Raw genomic sequence first — 21,332 nt, 5'->3', positions numbered from 1 at the left:
GTGTGGTATGTAACACTGAATTTTAGTCCACATCCCTGTTAATGAGGAACTGTAACATTAGTGAAGCACTCACTCAAAAACATGCTTTACTCCTAATGGCCATATGAACTCCATTTGTGTATTCTACTATACAATATACACAAATAATGTACATTTGCTCATGTTCTATGTACTCTGTGGGCATCACATTTCTTAAAGACCTGTTGGTCATGCAAGACAAAGCAGGTGAAAACTAAGAACTGTTCTCCAATCCCTTGATGCAGCTCTGCCCCAGATCCAATGTCTGCTTTGAGAGAGCTTTAAATATTGGTCGTGGTCACAGTGCAGATGCAAAGACCCGCGTGCTAGCCACCATTTTCCCAAATCTGAACTTGCTCACAAACATCACTGGCTTACTGGTTTTAGTTAACAGTTCAAAAAAACCTTTCAGACAAATTTCAAAATGTCCTGAAATTTCAAAATGCCTGAATGCTCTAAGGTAAAGCAACACTAAACAACAACAACAACAAAAAGTATCTCCCCCAGCCTCAAGTACAGAGCAAAGCTACAACAGCGTATGTAATGATCTCATACTTAGCCTTAAGATCTTATACTGAGAGTGAACTATGATAGGAGTTTCAAAATGAGGTAGAAAAGACAATGAAAAAAATCAGAAGAACTACAAAAAAAAGAAAAAAAATCAAATACAGAACTTGTAGAAACTTAAAATACTTTAAGCCTCTATTTCTTGTAGCTTAGCTTTTATTGGTTTACAGCCATATTATAGCCATGTTAGAGAAACCAACCAACAACAAGGGAGTAACACTGCATTTCTTGGTCACAATAATCTACTCTGTGCTGAAGTCCATAAGTTATTATATTCATTTCTAGATTTTATCAAAAAACACATGGACAGACTTAAACCAGAAAGTGTTCTAACATCATGGGTGTTACAGACATTCAGTGTGAGAAATGCCTTGTAGAGTTTTACACCATCTGAAAGCTTCCTATTTATTCATTGGCATGTAATCATTTAGTTCATGAGACGGAACTTAAAATGAATCATTTTGGTGAAAATGCCATCTTGTTCATTTTCCACTTCAGTTCTGATACACTTTTAGCAACAATCAACTAAGAGATAGCTTAGAATTCATAGTCTCAGCTATGTAGTGCTACTTAGACTTCTTCCGGGGATAACTAATCAATGACTTCAAAGTCAATGAAGAAACCTCCATTGACTTTAAGGTTGATGGAATTTCACCCTAAATTCACCTTTTTTGGAAATCCACCCACACTGCTACACAGGACCAACCTGCCTGTCCGCAGATGACCAAATTATCTGCACACACAAAACATACATTCTAAGCACTGGCTTTTTCATATAGATTTTTAAGCTTTTTGTTTGTTTGTTTGTTTTTCCCCACTAAATACATTCTAAAACATTAGTAGAGAAAAATAAGCAGCGGTTCTTGCATCTTCTCTGTATTGTCTTCATATGGTACTTAGATAGGAAGTATTACTTGGAGCTTCACCCAAAAGGTATGGCAAGATAAGAGCTGAAAAAGAGATGGACCCTATTTAACTGCGTGCAACTATATAGCTAAATTTAATTATGAGGCCTATAGTGAAAAATAAAGTACAAATCAGATGCACACAATGATAAAAAGAGAGATGCAATACAGAAAAGCATAGCAGAATGCTATGATCATTCACACAATCCCATGAGACCAACCTCTCATAATTTTGTCATACCCTTCCTGAATCTGCTGCTTAAATCAGCTTTCAAGAGAAGGACAATATACCCTATGTATTGAAAACAATATGTCAGAAACATTAAAATTAAAAAGAGAGAGAGAGAGAACAATACAGCCAGAAATCCACAGTTTCTGCTGGCTGAACACGCATAGCAAATGTAAAATTATATTTTTGTGGCAGAAAAGCTCATCAGTTAGTCACCTAAAAAACCTTTGTTAATTTGTAGGAATTCATACTCTTGAAACAAATAAATGACTACACTTTATATTGGTACACACAACTAGAAAGAATGATAAAATGTTTCAAGCTATTAAAAATGTCATCCAAAAAGTTATAAAAGCCACTTCCTGCTTATCAACAGGTTCCAACTGCCGGGCTTCTCCCTGGATAAGACTGAAATCAGTGTTTTCCTCCACTAGTTACCTTGACCATTAACTTAGATACACAAAACCCAACCAAGCTGTAACACCATCAATAACCATGTGAAGACATAAGGAGGTCTAAAGACAGGGAACAACTGCTGTCAGCAGTGGCAATAGGTGACCCAAGGCAAAAGGATGTCAGAAGAGAGTGAGCAATCCTTTTGTGACACAGAGCTGCTTCAGTTTAAGAGTTTAGTTTACGTGGACACTAGAAAAGCACCGTAGTTGTCAGTCATTGTAAACATATTGTGGATGGATAAACTGACAGTGGTCCAAGATCTCCCATTTATTTGGGTTGCAGAAGGTTAAATTGTTCCTTCACCTGTGTCACTAAAATACTCTCCCAACTGTATTTTTGTTACTTAATCTACCTGGCACAGAAACAAGTTCAAAAGAATGAGATTCTTCTTTAGAAGCATCAGTATTTCAGTCTTCTGTGTGCACCCATGGTTGGTACTCCATGCAAGTACCTTTTCCAATGGCAACAGGAGATGGCTACACCTGCTCTGCATTTCCTCCAGGCCATAAAGCTATGCTGACAACTCGTAACTTTTTATGTTGTCTCAGATGTGCAAGGTCAAAAAATAAATCCTCTCTCTGTGTAGCTGGGGTTCTTGCTAAATCAGCATTACTCCAAGACATAAAGCACAGCTGAGATTTTAAACATTGTCCTCAGGCTATTTGTCTCTCCCGAATTCCTGTTGAATATTGATTTGGAATTTAAAGGTCCAGCTGCCCACCTAATCAGGTTGCCCCAGTCTATACAAACTTTGACTGATTAATTGGTTATTTTAAATGCGTAGATACCTCAAAGTCTAAAGAACATGGACAACACAAACTTTTCTTCCCGTTCTTTATGCCACAAGGTTTTAGATCAAACTATATCATTGCTGAAATACAGGCTTGTGCTTCAAGATACGATCACCAACTAGATTTTTCTGTGTATTTCTTTATCAGACATATCTAAGGCAAATATGCCTACTAGTTTTAGTTATAATAAATCCTAAAATACCAGAAAAATCACTTAATATTAAACTTGAGACCACATGTTGGCTTGTGAGATATTCATAACTTTAGCAGACCTTACATTAAGCAAATGGAATTCCTTTTATGCATGTCATCTGGATGCATCTCTCCACAGGTGAGCTACCATGTAGGCAGGTTTAATGGACAATTCCTCAGGCTGCCCTAGCAATTACTCCTGTGCTGACCTGGAAGGATCATTAATATCAGGGAGTTGAGAGGCAATTCAATTTCCATGCTGGCTCAGCCCTAAGCTTCTTCTAAGTAGATGCTGTCAGCTGTGTCAAATTATATATGATGCCTAGGTGATGCAGAAGACTATTAGAAGTAGAGTTGGGAATGACAAACTCTACTCACAAAGTTTTCAGCCTGAACTTGGACAATGGCCTAAAATACCAACAGGCCACAACCATTTAGCATTGGAAACTAGCAATGACCCCAAATATTTTATTTTGGGGAGAATTGGAAAGAGCAAAACCAAGTAAGAATTAACCCAGGACAATAGGATAAGAGCCGCTTTGCAGAGTTACATATTGGGAGATTTAAATGCATAAAGAGAAAAATGACTTACTGGGCGAACTTTGAGGAAGACCAGCTAAGAAATGCAAACAGGATTACACAATATACCAGGTACATCAAAATTACAAAGTTTTGATCCTCAACACCACAGCTGTGATCCAAAACACAACAAAACAAAAAACTCATCTCCAATTCAGCAAGTAACTTTTTTTTTTTTTTTACAAATATGCCATGAAATTGCCTCCCCCACCCTCCTGTCCATAAATTCCCTCAACACGCTGGTTACAACCTGAAAACCGGGATAAATCTGACCACGTATCTTCCACACTTTATTATCCTCTGATTAATTTAAAAGAGAAAGTGTAAGAAAAGCCTTTCCCCTTCACTTTCTGCCTAGTGAGTGGAAAATTAGACATTTTGTACAGACAGAAGCTGTTGATGCCCCTCTTTAAAAGCCCCTTTACCTTATTTGGCAAATCATTTTTTCACCCTTTTCTTTGCCCACTATCACGACACAACCATCCCACCCGGTGCCAGTCCTGGCTTTGCCAGGAGAATTCCCATGGTGCCTGTGCCAAGGCATTTTAACTCTTCTTGGGAAGGAAAAGGAGCAAGCAAACACCAAACTCCTCCTCAGAGGAGCTCAGCACTCTCCCACAAACACATACCTCACAGCTTGTTTTCAGGTAACATGGAAAGCTTTGGAATCTATGCTCTTTTCAATTAGATGCCTTGGAGTTTTATTTTTATTATTATTATTTTTTTTTCCTTATAAATAAATTAATTAATACCCTTGCTCTTTGGTGTTAAAAGCAAGCAAAAAAATCATCAATCCTTAAAAAATACACAAACACTTTTCATTGTAATAAACATGCAGCGATTTACCCTCCCCCAGAAGATTAGAATGAACTCCTTTAAAAATTAAGTTACTTTGCATTATATATCATGAAATATTAGTCAATCAGATATAGTCATTCATTTGTATGCAATTTTTCTTATCAAAACATGCATATAACTCACAGAAATTCCAGTAGTACAAATGCTTACTGAAACAAATCAAATCAAAACAAATACACACATACGTACACACACATACACGCATATTCTGAGCCAAAATGAAAAGCATGCATGGTCAGGGTTTAAGCATCATTTAAGCCAAAATAATTGCTAGATTATTAACAACAAAGCAGCCTGGCAACTATTTGAAGCAGTTTTTATTCATGCTTTTATTTAATTCTTCTCAGTTTTCCTTTCCTTTATACTCGTTTGCAGCAAACATGCTAAAAAAGCATCCCTATTGTTTAAAAAAACAGAAGAGAAAAACAGAAGCATCCATGCTCAGGGTACCAAAGCATTATTTTCTTGGAGCAGAAAAAAAAAAAAAAAAAAAAAAAAAGCACAATTTAAAAGCTTTTCTATATTTAAAACAGATATCGTGCAGAAATTTGATCTTAATATTAATGACATGCAATCTCCAAGGAGACATAACATATTCTAATTAAAAAAAAAAAAAAAAAGTCATTTTCAGTAATCGGTGCAAAAGCCTTTTTTCTTTTTTTTTTCCTCGCTCTCAGACTAATGGTATCTTAAACCCTGCATGCTGCAGTGCTTCGCCTGTGCTCTGCATCGGCTGTGAGAGAAGAAGCTACCTGAGAGTTTTCACAGTGCCATCTCATATCCATGTCTGCCTGGCTACCCCTGCGTGCTTATAGCTTTTTTTTTTTTTCAGCTTTTTTTTTTTTTTTTTTTTTTTTTCTCTCTCTCTCTTAATTCTTAATGGAAAATCCTAGGAAATTTAGTCCATCCTCTGAAATCAATACTGGTGACAGGCGCGCTCCCTGCCTCCGCGGGAGCCGGGGATGATGGATCGCCTGCGCATCAGCCCGCCCTATCAGTGCCCCGCACTCGGGCGGCGCCAAGGCAGTGGCCGCGCCCGGCGGCGCGCAGCGGGGACCCGCCGCGATGCGGAGCCTCCGCGCAGCCCCGCGCTGGGACCGGGAGGGATGAAGAGAGGGGGGAGAGGGAAGGGGAGCGCTGCCCGCCGCCCCCGGCCCCTCGTCTCCCGCGGTGTTATTGGGTGGAACCGTTTCCGCGGCTTTTGATAGAGCTTTAGGTGTTGAAGAGTGTATAATAAGGCTGAGCTCACAAAATAGCACCGCAAAATTACAACAGCAACAGCAATAATAATAATAATCCACCCAAACCTGCAAAATGGAAAAGCCTGCCTTCATTTTGAAATCTCTCCCCACCCTATTGAATCTCCGACCCGACACATAAACAAGCAGCTGGGCTGGCTACGGGAGCTACAGTAATTCTGCAGATATGAGCATCTGGATCACCTTATGGAAACCTATTCTGTAACGTATATCTATTATCAGTGATCACAGTGAGAAACAGGATTGATTGCATAGCTCTGTGTGGGGAGAGAAATGCTGGTAGCAGCCTTGACAAAGAAAGCCACGTGTGAAAACACTTTGGTCAAGCCAGTCAACAAACCAAACCAAACCCAAAAACCTCAAACTACATTATCTATTCAACAGATACCTTGTAAAATAATACAACTTTCCTGTGATCTGCCCTAGTGAAGGCTTTCCCCTTCTCATTTCCTTCTTAATAGTTAGAGTGAATCCTGGCAGCTACAAGTTTAAAGTTAACACATGACTCTCCTGCAGGACTTTTCCTATATACCCTACAATAACACAGAGTAACAGATGTCTCCACTAAGGAAGATGACAAGCGATCTACAAAAAAGTTGGGTGACGTGAGCTTTGCAGTTCCCTTCACAGAAACTCGGTGATGATAAGGCTGTCCTGACACACATCTGTTTGACAAGCATCATGTGTTGCACATTTCATTGCTTACTGAGTGTTCCCTTCCCTTTGATTCTGATGTTATCCAGCTCAGTGCTATCTTCTGTTTACAGTTGATTGTCCCTTTACTAGTAACCAGCCTTTGGCAGCAACTGCATCAGCCTGAATCTCACAGGGTTGGGTCTATGTTCTTTAACTGTACGTTTAATCTAGTTTATCTTAAATTCTAAAGGCATTCTGAAATTGCAATGGCAGTTGATAAAATACATGTCCACATGCAAATTACTGCTAAAAGCCAAGTCGCATGGCAGTGAAACAAAACTAGTGCTATGTCTTTATAACCTCAATATACTTCTTCATGGGGGAAAAAAAAATAAAAATAAAATGAAATAGATTAATAAGGTCTCCGTATAAGAAAGTTCTTCCTCCTCAAAACACAGAGAGACAGGTTTGACCCTCAGCCATGGGCAGTGGCTCACCTTATTTGGTAGGCTTACACAACAGTGTGTAGATTTTTAATATTCAGTCATTAAATCACAAGAACATGCAATATGTGTCTGCATTTTTTTTTTCCCTATGAACTGATGAATAACCACAACAACCCAACTAGATAGCAGCAAGTCCACTTGCTGGACATGGCTGCTGTCTGCATACATAGAAAGGAAGGAAGGGAGGAAGGGAGGGAGGGAGGAAATCAAACCTAAATGAGAATAATAAATGCCATTTTAAGTAGTCCAAATTATGGGATACTTTCAGATTTACTAAGTAAAACTTTCTTTAACCCTGACACATGCCTTCCTGAAAGACAAGACTAAATTATCCTTAATATTTTTCCTGAGGCAGTGTTTTCTGGTGGTATGATTCTACAATAACACTATTAACAGTCATTAACTACTGTATGTCCTATGTGATGTTATTTGAGGGGACAAACATAGCAATAGCTACAGTGGTCTGAAGGAGGGTTGGCAGATCCCGACTCCTCTCAAATGCTGAGCAGATGTTTGTAAGGATGGGATGCTGTTTGGGAGGCTTTGCTTTAAGTGCTAAGAAAAGTGGTGCACAAAGCAGCTTGCTGTGAGCCATATTTCATCAGAAAGGTACAGCATACAGATGCTGGGTGCCCAGTGTGAATTGGTTCTGGTCACCAGCAAAAAAACAAAACAAAACAACAAACAAACAAAGATCATTGTGGAATTTATCCTGTTTCTCTTGCTTATGGGACCTGACCTTTACATTTTCAGTGATCCATGGAAATGAAGAACATCACTCCATCTAAACAGTCTTGGGGTTTTTCTTTTTATGAAAATGTAGCTGTACCTACATCAAGTGTGATACAATGTGGTGTGATATAGAGATACAATAGACAATATGGTTATGATAGACTTCTCCCAAAGAGTTCGAAGACACTGTAAGAATTATGGGTTCAGCAGAGCAAAGCAGTTGAAAATGTGCTTGCCTATACATGTAAGTATTTGTGAGTTTACATTGAAGCAAAGTCCTGAGTGCTTTGTTGAATCAAGGCCAAATATATATGTATATATTTGTTATATATATATATATATATATATATATATATATATATATATATATTATATATAAGTATATATGTATATATAATATATATGTATATATATATATATATATATACATATATAAAATACTAAAACTAAATGCATGGATGCAATGAACCTGAATTTGAGTATACACTCTCAAGTTGTACCTGAGAGTTTTGCTGAATGTACATATTTTGCCAAATACGTACAAAATACCACTTGAAAACCTGCTTGATGATGCAGAGGGATAGCAAATGTGTAGTATAGCACATATTTCCTACCAAAGGAGATTGTTGTAAATATCACAAAGACAAACCTATATAGTTATTAAAATGAAGTAATATCATTACGCTTGAAAAACCTACAAAAAAGACATAAAATCCAAACACATAGCCAAGAACAGAAGTCAAATTTGAGATTTGATTTCAATCCGATATATTAATTAGACAAGAACTGTACAGACGCATCATCATTAAAATCCTTGCTAGTAAAAAGAACAAAGAGTTAAAACTTCTGTAATTTATCTAGGATAGAGATCTACCCAAGAACAAAAAAGCTCCCTTTTTTCTGCAAGATTGTAAGATAAAATTTTATCAAAAAAAAAAAAAAAAAAAAGGCAAACAAACAAAATAAGTGGACCTCCAACTCAGCTAAAGGTAGAGGCCCTAAGTTTTTACACCTCAACCTAAGGGTGGGCACAAATGAAGCAGCTACAGACGAGAGTGAGGCTTTTTAGATATAATTATTTTCTGTACCAACATATAACATACTTAAACCCCGTATGATGAAAAACAAAAAGCATGCGATAGTTTGCATGAGTTTATCAATAAGTCCATATATGTGCACACATTGGTACAATCTTAGATAGCCACTTCACAGGCTGAAATATATTACTCAACACTTCTAATGCTCTTAATGAATGTGAAAGTCAGGTGAGTTTTACATATAAACTTGAGTGTCCTTAGGAATTACACTGGCATTTCAGCTTGAGAGTTGTATCTCTTTCATGCTCAGGTGGGCCTCCACTACTCAGTTACCTATGAAGTCCCTTAATACTTGGTAGGAAACACATTTGACAACTTTGAGACATGTGGATTTGCAGTCTACCGGGGGGGGAAGGGGGATTTCACAATTACACATACACAAATTCATTCCCATCCAGAGAAAACAGGGATTAAGGAAGCAGTCTTAGTCACAGGAGAAATGGGACAGAATTTGGGATGTTGTCAATGTGACACCTTCTTTGCTTTCCCTCTGGAGCCTTCTGCAAGACTCCACTCTGCTAAACTACCCAGCTCTGAGAAATAAATGTCAGTGTCAACACTTTCTGTCATCTATGTAACACTTAGTGTACTCTGCACCTGTGACAAAATTACCCCCTTCTGGCAGGAAGTCTGTAATCTTGTTCCCAGAGGTCTGAACTTCCCCATCATGCTGTCAGCCAAACTGCACCTATCAGGCCAGCCTGGGGATACCTCTGTTCCCACAGATCTTGGGAAAACAAGCTTGACAGTGATGGAAATCTTTAAGAGAACTTCCTTCCCCCACTTGAAAGGTCAAGATCCTTCGTCTTTAAGCAAATTGAAGCAGGAAAAAAAAAAGTCTTTGGGGAAAAAAATTACCCACTCAAGAAACTATAATTTAGATCAAACCTACCTGTTTGGAACTAACAGCTGCCATCAAACTTGAGTCCCAAAGCCTATGCTGCCAAGAAGCAAATTAAATGTCTTTTGCTGGGCATACATATATTTTTGTTCTCTGCTTCCTATTACCTCCTACTTTTTATTTCTTACCTGTCTTTCTGCTCTTTCTAAATCCTCATACACCTGGTTAATCAACACAGCCATAATAATACACAGGGAAAACTTGATGATTTGCAGCTATTATGCTAATTATACAGGGCATGTTGATTTTTTCTCAATTGTCTCCATAAATCTTCTTACCATTCCAAATATTAACATTACCTAATTGTTCACACCTATCTGGTTTAGTTGTTAAGTCCTCACTGCATTTTCTGGGATGGAGGGGACAAATATTATGCAAAGATACAGAGTTAGAAAGGGGGAAGAAGTCAGCTATTTTTAGTGAACCCTTCCCAAGGACAATTAAAAGCAAACAGTTGAGAACTAGCATTTTTGAAATGGCAAAATTAAACATCCTTGGAAGCATGTTTACAGCTGAACACCTGTAGAAAAATGAAGAAGTAATTGTGCCCCTAGACAGATCCTATCTACAAAAGTAGATACAAAGAAAGAGTGTAAGATATCCCCAACTGGAAAAAAAATAAAATAAAATTAAAAGATCATTTGAGAAAACCTCAGAGCAGCATTCTGAAATTTTGGAGGTATCATGCCCACACTTTGTTAATTAAAACTAATCCAATATGGCAATGTGTAATTATTCACAAATGCCCATTTGATGCCTATATCTACACAAAGATACCAGGTGTGACACACAGACATCAAGGACAGGGCTGAGATCACCCCTCAAGCGATCTGGGAAGTATTAAGGCTGCCTTAACTAGCACCTGGCTGTCCATTGTCCAAAAGACTTGCAGAGACATCATCTGACTTGACTTCTGCACCTCTGTACAGACAACGAAGTCTTCATTCTTCCCAAGGGGGGATTCTTGGGGGTCTATCTGCTCCTTTTTTATGGAGACACCAGAAGTGCAGAACAGTGATGTACCTAATCTCTTCTACGTGTCATTTTAAACCAATACCCAACAATTTTACAGGTGGTGTTCTCTGCCCATCATCATTTTATCCATTTCAGTGGATGTAGTTCAGGCCCTGCATTTGTTAGAGAACCTGAATTACCTCCAGAGGCTCAGAAGGGTGGATGAGTAGAAGCGAACCTCTAAATTACACACATACATGTATTCTCTCCTCCTGCAAACAGCAATGGGATCCAAAGGGGAGGGGAGTAGGAACTATCCTCCAGCATCTGCATGAACAATGTATGCTTCCCAGAAAATGGACAAGAAGTTGCAATGGGGTGAAAAACACAAGTCAAAGGGGGAAATAAGGAGAGAGGCACACATATGACTTTCCCCATGACTGTGTTTTGTATTTTTTTTCCCACCAAATGAGAAACAGAAAGAAAAAAAGGAAAATAAGCCTTTTTGCTCTTTCCTTCAGGGTATATAATGCTCACCTATGTGTGTACAAATAAATCAACTGGGAACAACTGCAATGAGGCAATCTTGTAAACAATGAAAATATTTATACTTTTTCATACCTTTGTCAACATTTGATTCGATACTTAAATGTTTTAATATGATAGTGCAATGCACAAACAAATTGATTCAAAATGATTTCCTCCTTAGTTACACTCTGGGACTTCCATCAGCTTCAGCAGAGTACAAGTCAGTAAAGATTTCACCTCCTTGTGTCAGCCTCCTGCACAAATAGCAGGGGCAAGTGCATACAACACAATGTATACGGGGTGATGAAATGAATACCATATGACACCAGACAGCAACTTTTAGGAGGGCAGTAACGAAAGCAAAGTCTCTTACTTTCAGTGTATTTGCGCTAAGTATGACATTGCCCTGTTCCATCAGAGCCACTTGTAGGAGCTGGGGAATTCTTGTTGCAATTCCACATTTATTAAACTGTTTAAATCTAAGACTAACAGAGCAGAGAATGCAATATACTTGGTTTGACTGATTCAGATCTTCAGTTTTCTAAAACCTTCCCGGCTGAAAGAAGATTGCTTTATTATTTGTTCTACTTTAAAATCATACCATTTCAGAGACGCCCACATAACTTAGAAATAGATGTACAAATACGTTAATTTTTGGCCTTGCTACATTTTACAGAGTGGGAGTATAAAGAAAAAAATAGAATGTGAAACTTTCCTCCTAAATTAAAGGTTTCATATCCTAATAAATAATTTCTTTGGCTGTTAGTAAACGCTTCCATTATCCTCTAATGTAGAGAAGCCCACAGAGACTGGGTGTCTGCTGCTGCCTCTTTAATAAGAAACCTGTTTTGACTGTTCTGTCAGGTAAACAGCAGATCCGGGGCCCTATCTCTTTTCTATGCTCTGCAGAAAAATAAAGCAGCTGTTGAATAACTACTCAGATGCACACAAAAGCTCACACAGTGTAACATTGGCTGTTCATCCATGCCAGAAGACAGAGTGGTTATCCCATGACCCTGGCAATGCTTCCCTGAGTTGGGCAGCTGGGTCTTTATGGAAAGGAGGATTGACATGGATAACAGATTCAAGCAGCAGCATCTGAAGGTAGCTGAGCCTCCCATAAGCTGACAGGGATGGGAACACTGAGAGAGAAATTTTCAAACGAAAAACTAATTAATGGGTGCAGTTGTGTGCTGGTTGGTTATCAGAAGGGCTCTTATTGCAGGCTTAGAGGAAGAGCAGAAAACTAATGAAGGAATTCACATTTAGCAGAAACTATCTTGCTCTGACATCAATCTCTTGGTGAAAAGAGATGGAGGAGACTGATGGGCTGAGAAGACTACCCATCTACAAAGCACCAAGCTGCTCATCAACCTCTCTGCCAGCAGCCAGGCTTACAAGTAAAAGATTTTATCATGGAAGAAAACAATGTTAAAAAAAAAAAAAAGAAAGCCATGCAAACTATACTGTAGTCAAATCATAGTCAAATCAGCCCACAGGTAAAACCAAAATCAATGGGAAATGCTTCATTTCTGAATGAGAAACTCATATTCTCTAGAAACACAGAACAGGAAACTGAGCCCTTGAGACAATAAAACAAGAGATGCAACAAAAAGAAATTCAAATACTTTGTGAGAATTAGAGGATTTTCATACACTAATTAAATTACTGCTTCAGCTCAGCTGTTTTGCCATGGGCAAGAACTATACAGAAGGTTTTTTTGGAGAATAGTGGTTGGCTTTGCTTCAAGTTCATAGTATTTTAAAAATAAAGGCTAGAAAAAAAAAAAAAAAAAAAAAAAAGACGTATACACAGCCCACAGAAATACACGGAAAATCTTCTTTGGACCATGGAAGAGGCATGAAAGGGCAAAGGGGAAACTCTGGTCTCACTGAAATCAATAGCAATTCTGCCAGGATTTAAATCCTTAGTTTTCAAAAAATCCTGAAGTCCAGCCTCCATTTTCATACCTGTTTGGGAAGTATAGTCATCTGCAAACACAAGTGGGAACACACTTTCCTCTAGCAAGCACTGCTGCCATCACCTTGGCATTCAGCAATAAGCAAGGAGAGGATACCAGCACCACTCTCTTCTCAGGCAAGACCCTTATGCTTGTAGGTCTGCTTCCTTAAAATTTTTACACACATCTTTTATTGTTAAAGAATCTAGTTTGAAGGGGGAGCACAAGCTATGCATTGTTCTTAGGGAAGACCAGGGGTAATTTGATACATCGAACCAGCATTGAGGAATGTGCTGCAAGTGCAAAGGCTCCATTACCTACTGATGTTCACCATTTTTCAAGCTAAAACTGTGACACACTATTTAGTTTGATTTCTGTTGGTATGTACCTAGTTAAAACAACAAATTAGCCTTTATTTATTTATTTTTAATTTTTTTTTACTACAAGACATGAAAAATCGAAAACATATTGCTCATCATGACATTATTCTTCCAGTCCATGTGCAGGATATTGCAGGAAAAAAATGAGTTATATATTTTTGGCTGTTTATCTGTCAAACAGTCTGCTTGTGCAGGTCACAGTTCCATAAGCAGTCAAATAAGCTCAGGATGATAAATTCAATATTACAATGCTCATGGTACAAGGCCACACTGGGGCATGTATACCCCTACATGTTGGAAACACCCTATTTGTTTTCTTCATTGTTTACTATCAAATCTTCTTATTTCTCTTTCATGCTAAGAGACAAGTAATTAGAACCCTACTAATCAATAGACCATTTTATTATCCAGTGCAGCTCTGAATAATCCCCATAATTTAACTAGCTTCTGAGAAGGCCAGCAGGGAATACGCCGAGAAAACAAAGAATTTGACAAATACCAAGGGCTACTCAGTACAAAGCAGCTTTTAAGAAAATAAAAAAGCTACCCAAGATTATTTTTAAGTAGTGGAATCAAAACAAGTGAAATGTAAATCTGGCTTTTCTTCTTTTCATTTACAGTGAAATTGATGTCTGTGTAGCCCCAGCTAAGCGCCAGAGGTCACGCACACTGACACGCACGCCTCCTCCTTCACCAGTGAGGACTCCGTGGCCACAGGAGGATTTCTTTGCACAAAGTAAAGGAAAGGAGTATGTTTCCCCCCCTCCAGGCTGAGGTTTCTCTGCTGAAACCATATGAAGAGGAGCTGCAGCACAGCTGTGCTGGACCAGCAGCATCCTCAGGCCCTCTCCAGGTTCCATTAGAGCACTTGTCTTTATGCTAACAAGGAAGTGGCTTTAACACCTACATTCTAACAATAAAGAAGCAGAAATATATTTCCTGCCATAATATTCATGTATTCACAGATTACAAAACCAGACAGTACCACCAGATTTTATTTTAAATGTAATTGGATTTTTTTTTTGGCATTCTAGAAATGTATTTAATTGAAAGCGAAAAGGATAATTCTTTGTCTATCAAAAATGTTTTCTGTGTTTTAAATATGAGTACAGAATAAAAAGTAGGACATTGTGGAGTAGAAACATTAATTAAATAGTTTTGAATGTATTTTCTATGCTCTTTCATTTCCTTGACAGCATAGCTGCACTATTTCCTCATTTATTGCTAATGAACTAAGTATATTCTTGCTTGGTCTTGCAACAAAATTAAAACAATAAAAATATGTAAAACCAGTCTAATGTAAAATTTAAGCTGTTATGTCTATAAGAAATATTTACTACTCAAATCACAGTCAGGTTTAAATCAGAAACTTTTCAATATTTAACAGAATATTCCTGTAGCCAATGCATAAAAAAAAAAATCAAATGAATAAGACATGACAGGATGGAATCAGAGCACTTCTGGCAAAAATAAAAAATAAAAAAAAAGAGCAAGATTGAATACAGATGCAAGCGGTTGTGTATATATATATATACACATGTCAAAAGTCAGTACACTTATAATTGATACAACATTCACGTTCAACTTATTTTACCTTGGAGGCCTCAACTGATGTTTTAATTTATTTTATTTATGACACTATTTCTAAATGCTTACTTGCTGCAAAATATAAGCACCGTATCAACTCTAAGGAGTTTGGGGTCTAACACATGACTGATAGATTTCTGGTGTCAAAAACCACAAGGAAAGTTTTAAACAGCCCTTCAAAGTCATGGAGTGCTGCTAGGAACCAGAATTTGGTTGGAAAATCTCTTGGTCCTGGCTACTGAACTAACATTTCTTTCTTTCTAAAATCTTCTATAGCTATTTTTCACCAGATGCCATGTCAGGTCATTTTTGTTTGGATCCAGCTCTCAGTAAGACCATTCCCTCTGAGCAGGAGAGATTGGCCAAAGACCTCCTGAGACCAGCAGTGATCCTACAGGAAGGCAGAGCTGAAGCATACTGCTTGGTACAACAGGGCTCTTTACCATCACCAGCACAGGACCTTATATCAACTGATCACACCAGTTTGTTTTTGACTCTTATTCCTATTGAAACACCACTTTCTTGCTATTCTCTTTTTATTTCCAATGCAAGTTTATCTGTGGCCAGTTTATCCCTGTTTTCTCTCATGTCACTTCAATCCTTTGGCTTAAACGGTCCTCTCTCCCTTCTCTGGTTCACTTATTTTCAATGTTTTGCTGTGTGAAAATGTGAAAGCAAGATATGTTCTTTTAGAGGGCAAAAATGTGAACAAGTTCACATCAGAGGAGTAAGGATGTGAACTCACAGAAGCTCTTAGGCTCTGTGGTGACTCCCTTAACATTGCATTTTTGTGAAGTACACCAGGATGAAGACATGCACACTTCCAGTGAATACAGAGTATGGGTGTACTTTCATTTCTACATAAAACCAGGATGGCTGGCTGATGTAGCAACACCATTCTTTTTCTCCTGTAGGGACAGGCTCTTTACCAGTCATCTCTCTCCTGATAAGGGCTAGAAGTACTTTTCAACAGCCACAACACTCTGGCTTGCTCATCCTGTTGTCATTCATCATGTCGAATGCTTTTACTTTTCAACTATTTGTAACTGATGAGCAATTAACTTGCAGCTGAATATCTTGTTATTCTAAAGTATGTGATTTCGCACTTAATACTAATGAATTCATCTCTCTGCTAGTACCCCAGTCCACAGGGTCATTCAGCTTGATACCCTCATTTTCTCCATATTGACAACGCCTCCTTTCTTTGTCACGCCTAATCAGCGTACCTCCACTTTCTGAGCTGTTTCTGGGCAACATTTTACTGCTGTTCATTAAAGTTAGTGAGTCTCAAGGAAGAGGCGAGACTTGCAATCAACCAGCTCATCAACTAGGAACAAAGTATTGGTTTTCTATTCCTGGTAGGTTGTTTCTGAAGTCTTTATCTTCTAGCTAGCTACAGCCTTTCACCTGAATCAGAATTTGGAATGTCATATCTACTGATTTATAAACATTACAAGAACTACAAGAACAGAGACAGGTGGAATGATAACAAAAAAAAAAAAGAAGGCCAAAATCATCTGCAGCAGGAGGAAGAAGGATAAATATCGAAGTCCCTACAGAGAAAAAGAAATATTTGAGACATATCTTTATTCTGACCCACAGTAGATCATCATGTTGATGTATAAAATTCCTCCTGATAGAAAAATACACCCTCAGTTAAATGATTTTTTCTTCAGCTATAATAGAATAATTGATAAATAATGCAAAAGAGAATAAGAAATAGCATGTATGTCATAGACACTGTACTTTATTGGACAGATTAAGAAAAGTTTTAAGCAGTGTGAAGGCCTCATGCTAGTTCTTTGCAGACTGGTGAATTCCATCTGTTATGAATAAATTTCCAGTTGGCACACAGAAAATTACTGCACTGTTGTATAAGCATCTTCACTACGCTTTTTCATTTATTTCTGTAATTAAAACCATTTTGAGAAAGATGTAGTCAGTTCAAGCAAATTACATGTTACAATAAAACAATTCTAGTAACAATCCGGCAGTTATTAATGAATACTCTGTTCTTTACAGTAAAGTATTAACTGAAGTAGTTCCTGAACAGGATTATTACTACTCTTGGTCTTTTAAATGTTTTTTCTGCACAGAATATGGAAACTATATTTGCATAATAATCATAAATTCAGTCCAGAATTGTAATTTTATTTTTCTAAATAACCACTCTGTTTATTCATCAAGAGCTCTGAACATCCAAAATGATGAAACAGAGGATAAGATAATAATATGCCTTTTTCATGGGATTTAGTAACTAGAAACAAAGAGGGGACTGAAGGATGAAATGTTTAAAGTAACTTTCATTGACTGGAAAAACACTGTTTACAATTTCTTATATCTGCTTAGTGTTTGCCAGCCTCTCCTCACCTCACCCATCCCCCAAGAAAAGAAACAAGGAAATAATAAAAACCTGTTCCCGTTTTAAGTAATTGTATAGAAAATACAAAAATTTCATAAAACCCAGAGCTTTTCCTAATAGAAGGTAGAACGGCTAAAAGCCTACTGGCATATTATTATAGATGGATGACTTAAATGTGTGCTCACACAAAGAGCTAGGAAAGGATCTTCTGCATAAAGGAGATGGACTTCTGTATGTGCATGTATTTGCAAATTCTTTTCCTTTCTGTTCTTGCCTTCAGGGGAACCGTTTCTGCTTATTAAAGACCTTTGTTGTCTAGGTACCTTTAGAGGAGGTAGCTCAACCAACCCACTTCATGGCCATAGGAGCATTGCACTCCAAGAGCGCACAGCTTGGTCAAGAAGCTCTGCAGATGTTCAGCAGTTTGTCTCTCCTCACCTATCTGCATAGGCAGCAGTAGAATCAGGACAAGTCCTGCAGTAAGACAAGGCAATGGTGAAGCCTGCTTCATTCCAAAATCTTATAATTTCACTGGGCTTGATGAATGAGACAGCACTAAGGATCTCATACATTTGGCCTCATACATTTGTGGGAGTTTTCACCTTTCAAGCACAGAACGATCATTCCTAGGTCATTTATCCTCTGACAAGGACATGATATAAAGTCCATCATATGAAAAAGTGAACACACCTTTCTTAACATTCAGAAATCTTCTGTTAAGAAAGGACTATATAAATATACGGTACTGTCATTGCTGTTTTATTACATCAAAACTTGTAACTGGTTACAAAATAATGTTCTTTTAAATGCACTGTACACAGCATTCACAAATGAAATAGTAAAGCTCCCTGATAGCTGAGCCATGGGAAAAGTGTGGTACAAGAACCACTCTTAACCATAAGCTGCAAGATGAGCTGTTTGAGAAGGTATGTAACTTGTAAATATATGTATGATTGAACATCTTGAAGCTAACATCTCCTCACATTTCCACTTTTTGCTTTGGTCTCCAAAGAAATTTTTACCACCAGAGCCTTCAAAATAGGCTTATCTCAGACTAAGAAGCAAAAGAAAGGTAGCTTTATAGTGACAAAGATTCTTATGTATGTACATGCAGTTTTTCCTCATACAAGTGATGACTTCTCCTGGACACTTCTACAGTTGAAACCCAAGAAATACACACCTCAACCAATTATATTCCCAATGTTGAAATTTCACAGTTGAAACTTTTTTTGCTCCAGAGAAAGAAACACCTTACAAAAATTGAAACACCATACAAAAATTGATTCAAAAAGACATCTACTTATGGCATTCAGAGGAATACCTAATTTCTATGTATAATGGATTAGAAGATTCTTCCTGAAAGTTTCACCACAAGCATCATCTGTCCCAGTGTTCCCAAGAAAGAAAATACATGACTGTTTTTTTTTGTTTGTTTGTTTGTTTTTTACTACAAGGGGATAACAGAATTATGGAGAATTAGGAGATGCAAGGATGCTGCTAAAGTTCACTGAGAAATGGCAACTTAAGATATGCTGTTGTGCTGTTGCTTCAGAAAAAATATGGGAAATTGCTTTTAAGTGGAAAGACAGTACTCATTAAGTAAGTTAAGTAAAAGGAAAGAAGGATGCAGAGACTAGTCAATCAGAAATTTTCAGTAGAGGAGCAAATCTAGAAGAATGCAATTAATTATGGAAAATATGTCAAGTGATGAAAAAAACAAAAGAAATTCATATGGAAAAATTAAGAAATGATCTGTTGCGTGGGTGAGAGTGAACACAGAGAAAGATAACAATGTCAGATATAACATGCTGCTAAAGCTTTCTATTTCCCTATGTCCCTTTGCTATTCAAACTCCTGCAAAACATTACCTCATCTGTTGTTTTTTTTAATCCCTAGTGTGCAAACTCACATTTCTCATCTTTGCCTTTTCCACTGCAGTCAACAGAACTCTTACCTAGCCAAATCACTATCACAGCAAGACAATGTCATGCACAGCTGACCGGGTCTTCAAGTACAATTGTTTTGTATCTACTAAAAATATATTCTGAATGTGTTCACCCACCTCTCCTCATAGCGTAAGCTCAGGGAGGTAAAACATCAAGGAATGTCTATTTTGAAAACAGTCACAGATGTGTATATATATATACACACACACACACACACCAGGTTTGTACATTAGGTTGTAAGTAACTGGAGGAAAATGGACATGCTCTGTATTGCTTAATCAGTGAGTAATACTAGAGTATCAAATACCTTCTTTAAAAGTATCATCTTTCTAGCAATTCTTTCTAACCTGCAATTCTATGTAGGAAGGAAAACTTCAGCCAATAGGTTGTTTTGGCATAAAGCATTTCATTAAAATCCCTGAAATATTGGATTACTTACTTACATATATTCTTTGTAACATGTTTTCCTCCAAACAATACACGTATATCAATAAAAATGCTTTAGTTTTACTCTGTTGCAGATTACTTTTGTGTCTGAAATTTCAAGAATGTTCTAATGGAGTCAGTCTTCTTCACTTTTAAAACAATCTGCATCTTCAACACTTTAAGCACAGATGCATATACATGTACAGCCCTTCTTCTCAGAAAGCTGTTTTGGAGCAAGGGAGATAGGATGAGGTTTTTTGGTTTGTCTTTATTTGGAAACCAGTGCAGAAAGGTTATATATTTGGGTTCCCTACAGCATCTGAGGATTGAAGGAGTGTTACCAGCCTTTTCCCAAAACATATTAGACCTCTTACAGGTATCCTGAGATTCTAGAAGAGTCAGACAACCTGAGTACTTTATCTGTCCAGCAGACTGAAACCCATCAATGGCCTGCTTGCTTTCTTTTTTTGTTTCTCTCTATTCTTTCTCTTTCTTTCCTTCCTTTTCTTTTTTTGTTTCAATTTTTTCCTTCCCCCCCCCCCCCCCCCCCCCCCCCGCAACCTTTTTTTCCCCATTATATTCTCTTCCTTACTCTGTATCTGTAAACCCCTGGAAGTCCTGGGGGGGACCAGCAACTTATAGACCTGAGCAAGCCAAGTCTTTTTCCTGTTCCACTCTGTATGTCAATGCCTAACAGCAGTAGCTTTCTCCCATCCCCACATCCCTTTCATCTTGTTAAGCACACTCATGTCAGAGAAGGAGGCAGGGTGTGGGGTAAAAGATCCCCAGAACTATGTCGGTGATCCAGGAAATGCTGTCAGTTTAAACCAGAATCAGTTGAAAATTTCATAGCTTTCCCACTAATATACATTTTCACCAAAGAACAGCCAATCTGTGATTTATGCCACTGCTTATTTCAGTGCTGAACCTCTCCCAGATGTCCTCATCACTTTAGCATACTGCCCTTCAAATTTGCTGTATAATGTGCCTTGTGCATTTCATAAATCAAGACCGAACTCCTCACTTCTGTGCATTACTCCTGAAAATAACCTCACACATCTTCTGAAGTATGATCCATTCACTTGATAAAATGCTAAGATTTTTCCTTAATGTGTCCTGGTCAAATTCATAATTATAACACACATCACATTAAATGTTCTGTGTAATAATTAGATGATAACAACTTGATACCACTGGAAAAAAAAAAAAAAAAAAAAAAAGTGAGAACAAGATCAATGTGAATTCTCCACTTTCTGGTGTGCAGAGTTGCAGGGCTGAAATCTTCCTATTCACACACCAGTTCAGGAAACCCCATGAAGCTATAAAGCTGCATTACACCATCAGGAGAAAAAATAGAGTAAAAGTTCAGTGACAGGACATTCAGACACAACTAAGAAAAAAACAGCCTCTGCTGCTGAGAATTGTTGAAACTACTCAGACGTGCCTTCACTCCACATCTGGTT

The 21,332-nt window shown here is 37.8% G+C and overlaps 1 protein-coding gene across 6 annotated transcripts in view; it reads right to left on the bottom strand.

Moving 5' to 3' along the window:
• The window catches only part of NRXN1 (neurexin 1), a 715,037-nt gene that overhangs the window by 39,920 nt on the left and 653,785 nt on the right, over positions 1 to 21,332 (bottom strand). For 2 of the 6 annotated variants that reach the window (XM_082756023.1, XM_082756024.1), the window contains exon 1: positions 5,348 to 5,418. The exons of the other annotated variants lie outside the window; for them this stretch is intronic. In XM_082756023.1, the coding sequence (XP_082612149.1) occupies positions 5,348 to 5,380 (33 nt within the window). In that variant the 5' untranslated portion in view covers positions 5,381 to 5,418. Of the gene's footprint in view, positions 1 to 5,347; positions 5,419 to 21,332 lie in introns of those variants that run through there. 6 annotated transcript variants of the gene reach the window in all.

This window comes from Aythya marila, assembly GCF_965140915.1.
Source record: "Aythya marila genome assembly, chromosome: 3".
NCBI lineage: Eukaryota > Metazoa > Chordata > Aves > Anseriformes > Anatidae > Aythya > Aythya marila.
Note: the sequence above shows the minus strand (reverse complement) of the source record. Positions and strands in the feature narration are given on the sequence as shown.